Source organism: Labrus mixtus, chromosome 3 (assembly GCF_963584025.1).
Source record: "Labrus mixtus chromosome 3, fLabMix1.1, whole genome shotgun sequence".
Classification (NCBI taxonomy): domain Eukaryota; kingdom Metazoa; phylum Chordata; class Actinopteri; order Labriformes; family Labridae; genus Labrus; species Labrus mixtus.
The window spans coordinates 25,397,431-25,405,920 of NC_083614.1; the positions used below are offsets into that span (position 1 = coordinate 25,397,431).

General features: G+C 42.5%; 1 protein-coding gene across 1 annotated transcript; it reads left to right on the top strand.

The window, feature by feature from the left end:
• Positions 1–1,702: 1,702 nt before the first annotated feature.
• si:ch211-191a24.4 (uncharacterized protein LOC100150331 homolog) lies at positions 1,703–7,146 on the top strand. The gene is made up of 5 exons (XM_061034197.1): positions 1,703–1,907; positions 2,390–2,534; positions 3,017–3,146; positions 3,714–3,835; positions 4,533–7,146. Exons 3-5 carry the CDS (start codon positions 3,046–3,048, stop codon positions 5,189–5,191), a joined length of 882 nt encoding a protein of 293 aa, XP_060890180.1. The 5' UTR covers positions 1,703–1,907; positions 2,390–2,534; positions 3,017–3,045; the 3' UTR covers positions 5,192–7,146.
• The last annotated feature ends 1,344 nt before the right edge of the window (positions 7,147–8,490 follow it).

The following is an 8,490-nucleotide window of genomic DNA, read 5'->3' on the forward strand; positions in this document are numbered from 1 at the left end:
GTCCATGCACATTTGTTGGTGCTGTTGTTTTTTAATGCACATCTTTTGCACATTAATTTGTAATTTTGTGTGTCTGTTATTTTATCCTTAAATTTGGTATTTTTGTATTATATTTTTTAAAATCTTATTATACTTTGCTTGCACCATGGTTCAGAGAAAAAGGTTGGAAAAAAATTGACAATAAAGATGACTTTGATGGCAAAAGTATAACATCTCAATCTGGACTTGCTGTTGGCCGACTTGTTCCAGGTAGTAGCTGGTTGCCTAGAAGGTCATAGACCTTAGGGCTTGGCAATTGAACGAGTTATAATTTAGATTTTGGGTTCCCACGATCAAGAAAACAAGAGAATCTAAATTAAACGATTACTGTGCTGCATGTCGTGTTGTTCAAAGTGTTTGTTGTTATATTTTGGCCACAGGATTACATCAAGACTGACAGATTACATCAAGGCTGACAGACAGACAGACAGGCTAACAGACAGACAGACAGACAGGCTGACTGACAGACAGCCTGTGCTGCATGTGGTGTTGTGCATGTTTTGTCCTTATAAGGTTGTGTCATGTGTGTTAAATGTTTCAAAGTGTTCGTTGTTATATTTTGGCCACAGGATTACATCAAGACTACCCCAAAAACATAGTACATTTATTTGTTATTATTATATATTATTGTTGTAAATAATATCAATCAAAAATAATTGTAACTAGGATTCTGGATAATTGAGCAGCCCTAACAGACCTTCAGCTTATCTTAATGTATTGCTGTAAAGAATTTGAGCAGCCTACATATTGTATGAAAACGAGGAATGTGTGACAGTGAATCCCAAACAGTGTTGAGGGAACACAACGAGGCTTTTCAGTGAGCTGCATGTTAATATCTTGGCTGATAATAGAGGCACATAAACATCTACATTCCTCTGCTATAACACAGCAACAGACAGACAGACAGACAGACAGGCTGACAGACAGACAGACAGGCTGACAGACAGACAGACAGACAGACAGACAGGCTGACAGACAGACAGACAGACAGACAGGCTGACAGACAGGCTGACAGACAGACAGGCTGACAGACAGACAGACAGGCTGACAGACAGACAGACAGACAGGCTGATAGACAGCCAGCCAGACAGACAGACAGGCTGACAGATAGGCAGGCGGACAGACAGCCAGACAGACAGGAAGGCTGACAGACAGACAGGCTGACTGACAGACAGACAGGCTGACAGACAGACAGACGGGCTGACAGACAGACAGGCTCACAGACTGACAGACAGACAGGCTGACAGACAGACAGACAGGCTGACAGACAGACAGACGGGCTGGCTGACAGACAGACTGACAGACAGGCTCACAGACAGACAGACAGGCTGACAGACAGAAAGACAGACAGGCTGACAGACAGACAGACAGACAGGCTGACAGACAGACAGACCGACAGACAGGCTGACAGACAGACAGACAGACAGACAAACAGGCTGACAGACAGACAGACAGACAGACAGTCCTCTGGGTCTGCTCGTCTTGAAAGGTCAACACCCCCTTAAACAACAAGAGTATAAAGAGGCTTCTTTGGCCTCACAGATGAGAATAACATGTAGTTATCCGGGTCCGGATCCGGGAATACTTCTACTACAACAAGAATAACAACACACAAAGCGTCTGATTCAGACGAGCTGGTAATGACTTGAACTTCATCCAGAAACATAAAAACTCTTTAGGAAACACCTGAAGCTCCAGCTGTGACCCACATCCACCTGAACGCGTCTCTTCCGCCTTCCTCCTCCTTCAGGTAGGGTGGAGCTGTTTGCACCTGGACTCTGCAACACAACAAAGTGGAGAGCGATTCGAGGATTCAATAATGGCCTTATAGACAAACTTTGGTAGTTTTCATCGATTTTATATTCACGGTAAGCTCATCTTTGACTCTTTACGGTCGAAACGACACTGCGCATGTCATAAAAACGATAGCAAGACAAACGTTTTTGGCTAAAGTTAGCTTCTTTCACCTGCTTGTAAACCTATGGCTACTCTTTTTGACTCTTACAAGCTGTTTAAAAACTGCTCCAAGCTTTCGTGACACAACGTTTAGAAAGCATATTTGTTGAAAAAAAGGCCCTTTTAGTTTGATTTTCATCATAAAATACTCTAAGAAGTTTGATATTTGAACTCAATTCTACTTTTAACGTTTTGACGTTCTGACGTAATCTTACGTCAACGGCAGGTATTCACCTCTAGGAAGCCCAGTTTGTCTCTCTGTTATTTAAACATTAATGTTAAAATTAAATTAGATAATGTGCGTTATTTTAAGATTCTGTATCAAATTATAGTTTCTAGATTGATTGGGACAATTTTTATATTTCGTTCAAAGGACGTTTTTTTGTGTGTCTAGGGTGACGTAAAGTGACGTAAGGTGACGTTATGAGCCAGCCGCCCCGTTCAAACCGGGGTTTGAACGGGGCGGGGGATTCGATTCGAGGATTCAATAATGGCCTTATAGACAAACTTTGGTAGTTTTCATCGATTTTATATTCACGGTAAGCTCATCTTTGACTCTTTACGGTCGAAACGACACTGCGCATGTCATAAAAACGATAGCAAGACAAACGTTTTTGGCTAAAGTTAGCTTCTTTCACCTGCTTGTAAACCTATGGCTACTCTTTTTGACTCTTACAAGCTGTTTAAAAACTGCTCCAAGCTTTCGTGACACAACGTTTAGAAAGCATATTTGTTGAAAAAAAGGCCCTTTTAGTTTGATTTTCATCATAAAATACTCTAAGAAGTTTGATATTTGAACTCAATTCTACTTTTAACGTTTTGACGTTCTGACGTAATCTTACGTCAACGGCAGGTATTCACCTCTAGGAAGCCCAGTTTGTCTCTCTGTTATTTAAACATTAATGTTAAAATTAAATTAGATAATGTGCGTTATTTTAAGATTCTGTATCAAATTATAGTTTCTAGATTGATTGGGACAATTTTTATATTTCGTTCAAAGGACGTTTTTTTGTGTGTCTAGGGTGACGTAAAGTGACGTAAGGTGACGTTATGAGCCAGCCGCCCCGTTCAAACCGGGTACACCGGGAGAGAAACGGAGACCACCGAAACTACCGGGACTCACACGGTGACAGACCTTCATCATCCGACAGGTTTGTAGTTAATGTAGGCTCTTAATACTGGAATTTTTATTTTATTTTATTTTTTAATGAGTTTAGTCAACTGGTGGTTGTTTGGAATAATAATAATAAAAACAGGACCACTAATGTACAGTGTATTATTTTAATTTTAACAGCCTGACACAGTCCTTAGGGGTTTATGTGAAGGACAAAGTAACTCTAAGTCAATGTTTGTGATTAACCATCTTAATTGTTTATGTCTCTGTTTATTTTTCACCCTTCTATCCCTCTCCTTCAAGGGACTCTTTTGTCATCGATTTTTCTTTTTGAACTGCTTCAATATTTATGCATCAGATTAAACAATGGCATGGGGGTTTCACCATTTTTTTTTTAGCAATGTAATACCCCCCCATAACAAACAAACAAACACCAGAATAACCAATAACTATTCCTATATGCTGATGTGCATGAAATAAAACAACATTTGAAACGATTACTTGCGACAGTAGCTCCATACATGCTTTTAAACAGCCCAAAATAAGATTTAACTGTTTTTATTTAACTTCCCACGTGTCATGCATTATGTTTTTTGTGTTCCAGGTCTTCCTCTCGACCCCCGTACTACCCAAGAGAAGCTGACTCCCCTCCAAAGCATCATGGTCGGGACGTCCCTCGAGTGGAGCACCATGACTCCCAATGCACAAACATTTGCTCCCGGAGAGGTGAGTCCTGATCGGAGTAAAATAATCAAACGACATCTCTTCCTGTATGAGCAGCTGAGTCACAGTTTCAGTCTCACTGCAGCTTAGTTCTTCCTTCTGTGAATACTGGACGGACCGGTTCTCTGGGGGCTACACGCCTCCTTTCTCACAGTCTGGCAGGGCAACACGGCCTTTTGATAAATGAGCCATGTTGAGGTTTAATCTAATGTACCTATAGCTGTAAAATGGGTCATACTCTAAACGTTAATAACATGGCATGATGTGTAGAGCTCAACGTGTTGGTCAGAACACAAAAAAAACAACACTTTTCATGTTCAGGTAATCATTTGAGTAATTTATCGAGCATAAGAGCCTGTGCATGTTTTATTTTCAGCCTCAGATCTCAGGATTTCTTGTTTTTTTTTCAGTTTCATCGCATTTCTTATGTAATATATTTGGGTTTTGTTGTGAGGTTAGACAAAACACAACATTAAGAAACACGACCATGGGCTCTGGTAACTTGTGATAAACATCCTAGCTGTTGTTTAACATTTTGTGACTCTAAATTAATATATTTAAGGCAGGGCGGTCAAAGGATTACATCGTCAATCGTGCGATTACATTTGGATTCAGGTCAAAGATTCAGTCATGCTTCCTCAGACTTTCATCCTGTTTAACATTGTTTTTCCAAACTTGCTTCACGTGTCGACCCCCGTAGGCATAGTGCTGATCTGTGCTGTTCTGACCAACGCCCTGGTGCTGATCTGCGTGGTTGCGGCTCAGATGGTGACATCAGGCTTGTCCGCCATGGGCGGGCTCGGTGGCTTCGACATCAACTCCAACTTCAACCTGCAGGGCACGGAGCTGCAGAAGGCACGAGATCTGGACATGCAGTACAGCCAGATGAGGGCGCCGGGCATCTACGGCGGCATTGCCTTCAGCCTGACGTTTGGCGTCCTCTCCTTGCTGTTTGTGGTCGCCGGGAACAAACCGGCCCATGTGATGTCCAAAAAGCTTCTGTATGGATCTCTGGTGTTTCAGGCGGTGGGTGCGGTGATGTATGTGGTGGCTGTGGGGCTCTACCTGCACTTCATCATCAGGGTAAACTCTACAGACGTTTGTCAGCAGCGCGAGAGGCTGTACTCACGCAGCGGCTACACCTGGATGAACTGTGATGTAAGCGGGGCGGACGCAGCCGTGGCGCTGTTCGGACTCATCACCGCCATCCTGTACACCGCCGGCACGGTGTTCACCGTCCAGACGATCAGAGGAGTGAAGCGTTATCTGCAGGAGCGGAAACGCAGAGAGGCGGAGAAGCAGCAAGCCAGAGCCAACCCTCAGAGAGCGCCACTGAGGGCGGAAACCACCGCCGTGTGAGGGGCCTTAAAGCGCACAACCAGAGAGCCTGTATGACAAAAAACACGAGAGTGTTCACCAGCTGTCTCTGGACCTGACGGATGTCGTCTGGTATCATGAAGCCAGCTCATTTGAAACGATTACGCACGGCTAACCTGCTCGGATTCTGTTCAGAGCATCGTGAGCAGAAGTTTACAACAATGTGAATATAAAGTAATCAAGTGAAGTTTTACATTACTTTAATCTCTAACTCTAATCCATAAGAGAAGCCTTTGTTTTTACTGTAGCATAGAGGGTAGGTGCATTTAGATATATGATTTATTTGTTAAAGTCACTCAGGATGGAACGCATCCTAATCAGGTGCCTTTTATTTTAAAGCAGCTGGGACAAAATTCTACCTGTCCGTTGGACGTCTGAAACAGGCAGATCATCAAGCTTTTATATATAGTATATGCAATCCTGAAAATTTCAGGACAGTCTGCCCCGTGAAATCTTCCTGACTTGCTTGGAGGAGGAAGGACATGCCATGACACAGAAAGGGTGGACGAAGAAACGGCACCCAAAGCTATAATTAAAGATTTTACCTTGATATCAGTCCTGAATGTAATTGGACGTATTCACAGTACCAACAAATCTGGGGTTAAGGACATTCATGAGAGCAGAACAGAGTATGAAGTCGTGTGATGTAAACTTCATCACAGGGAATTTCCTGAACACTTCCTGCTACATTCCCACATGGACTCACCCTGACTTCATGCAGACCTCTTACTGGGGGTGTGCAGGTCAGACAAACTGCAGGTAAAGTCTGGGTGAAACAATCAACTGTTTGAGTTCACATGTACGAGTGCAAAAAACAAAACTGATAGGAGACCCTGAGATTGAACCAGAACCCTCTGGAGGGGTTAAATGTCTCATCCTGCCAGTGTACACTTTATTATATACCAGATGTCTCAACCTCATAAAATTCTAACAGGATTCTTTGATTGCATTTCCACCCATTTTTTGTTTTCCTGCATGCAGTCAAAGCGTGCTCGAGTGTGATCGTTTGATATCACTTGAACTAAAAACAGACCAAACACACTTCCAGTATCAACAGATTCTCTAACAGGCAGAATCTGTTTAAAGACACAAGGACACTGTAGAGGCAATCTAATAACCACAAAGGGCCACTGGAGGAAACTTGAAAGAATTTCCCAAAAAAATAATGTCAGTTGTAGAATACGTTTTAGAGATGCACCAATCCACTTTTTCAGTTCCTATCCGATTCCGATACTGATTCCGATATTTTTATTATCATAACTAATAGTTTTATGTGTGAGGCTGGCTTCACATACTAACAGGAAGCAGCAACAACTGTCAGGTTTTTCAAATTCAACCTTTTAAACTGAAGTATAAGAATTTGACTTTTTTAACATACAGAAGGAGCGTTTCAATCTGGTCTGATCGTCGTCATGGAGATGATTATGTGGACACTTCTTTACAGTTCAGTCTGAACGTCTTCAGAGTGAGACTGTGCGAGCTGAGGATGTTTAAAGAGCCCAACCATTGATTTTGATCTGTGACGTTGAGTTAGGGTTCCTGATTCCCTGTTCACCTATGACTCCTTTACTCGCTGCCTGTGGCTGTGGTTACCGTCTATGCTCGGGTGTGCAGGTGACGTAGCAGCGGAACGGAAGCAATGTTTACCTGACGTACCACACACAATTACACGTAAGAATCTCTCTGTGGAGTTTCAGGAGCTCTGTGATATGTCCCGATTGAATGTAAAAGAAACATTTTTTAACAACCGTGTCTCCAGGCACTCCGACACTAACACGCCAATAAATGATCCTTCCTCAACTCGGGGTCATCAGTACCCAGCGGATCAAAGGAAGCCAGGTTAAGATGTAACTGGCTCTGTGATTCAGACCTTTATTTTATTGTAAGTGAATGTTTGTGTGTTCAGAGATGTTTTTCTGAATGTGTGTGATTAATGTGTTTTTATATCAACATGTGTCTTTATAATGAAAAATATTTTGATAATCAAAGTGTTCATGATTTTATCTGTTCAAATTAAACCTCATGATGATTCTACTCGAGCCCTCTCTGTTTTTGATTGGAGAACAAATACAGCCTGTAGGGGGCAGCAGAGCTCCGTCCTGCTGTTTGTGTCCGCTCTCTGTCCCCACCACTGACCGGAGGCTTCCTGCCAGCTATGACATCACTCCTCTGTGTCCCCTCTCTGTGCTGTCACACAAAGGGCCCCTCACACACAAAGCACACAGCAGTGATGTAACTGTGGGACCCTTCAGTCAAGACTTAATTACCAACAAAAGAAATCCTCCGCAGTGGGGTAATTACCCGAGTTCTAATTTTACCTTTTTCTGGGACAACACAAGGCCGTGATTGTATCGCTGCTGCACAAACAAGACGATGTGACAGCGACCATGAGAAATGCAACGTTCATACTGTGCTCTTCTACACTCCCGAGTTTAAGTTCTTAAAGAGACAGTACGTCCTAAATAAAAAGACGGATATAGTCCAAAGCACCATCCTGATACAGAGTTAGGTTCCTAGAAGAGAACTGCAGCTAACTTAATATTACCAAGGAAACCAGTTTCATACAAAATAAAATCATCCAAACTTTGCTTTTTTATTTGTTGATGAAATGGAGTTCAGAGGGTTTGCAGCGATGGTCGGACACAAAGCGATTTCAATGCATCAATTTGAGCTTCAAGAAACAACAACTTCATTTTAAATGAGAGGATGCATCGGTTCAACATCAGTTCAACATCAGTTATCAGATGCTAGCTGTGACACGAGCTGATGTCAGTAGCCGAGGGCTATTTTTGTGGCTTTTTGTGCCTTTAATGAGGGATAGGACAGTGGATAGAGCTGGAAATCAGGGAGACAGAGAGTGGTGAATGACATGCGGGAAAGGAGCCACAGGCTGGATTCGAACCTGGGCCGCCCGTGTTGAGGACTACACCCTCCATACATGGGGCGTGCGCACTAATGACTGTGCCACCAGCGCCCCTACTGAGAAGGTTTTTTATCGGGCTGATGATGAAGTCCCCTGTTGAACAAACTCTGACTTGTTTTTATTATCAAACATGAGAGAAAATGTCGGCACTGTGGGAGTCTTACACCATAAGAAGTCTTGAAACAAACATCAGAATTGGCAATCGGCTTCCAAACATTGGTTTCTATCAGTGCTTCTCTATTTGGAACATTTTACAGCAGTTACACATTTTAGAAAATGATCAGCAGAGAAATCAGGAAAAGTTATTTTCTACCACAGATTATAGAGAAACATTAATGGTATGTTTTTGTATGATGCA

Bases quoted from the DNA above. Each gene is read 5' to 3' on its own strand.
- si:ch211-191a24.4 (XM_061034197.1), top strand. From the start codon at position 3,046: ATGAGCCAGCCGCCCCGTTCAAACCGGGTACACCGGGAGAGAAACGGA. The intron at 3,147-3,713 runs GTTTGTAGTTAA...TTTGTGTTCCAG, and splicing joins AGACCTTCATCATCCGACAG to GTCTTCCTCTCGACCCCCGT. The intron at 3,836-4,532 runs GTGAGTCCTGAT...CGACCCCCGTAG, and splicing joins AAACATTTGCTCCCGGAGAG to GCATAGTGCTGATCTGTGCT.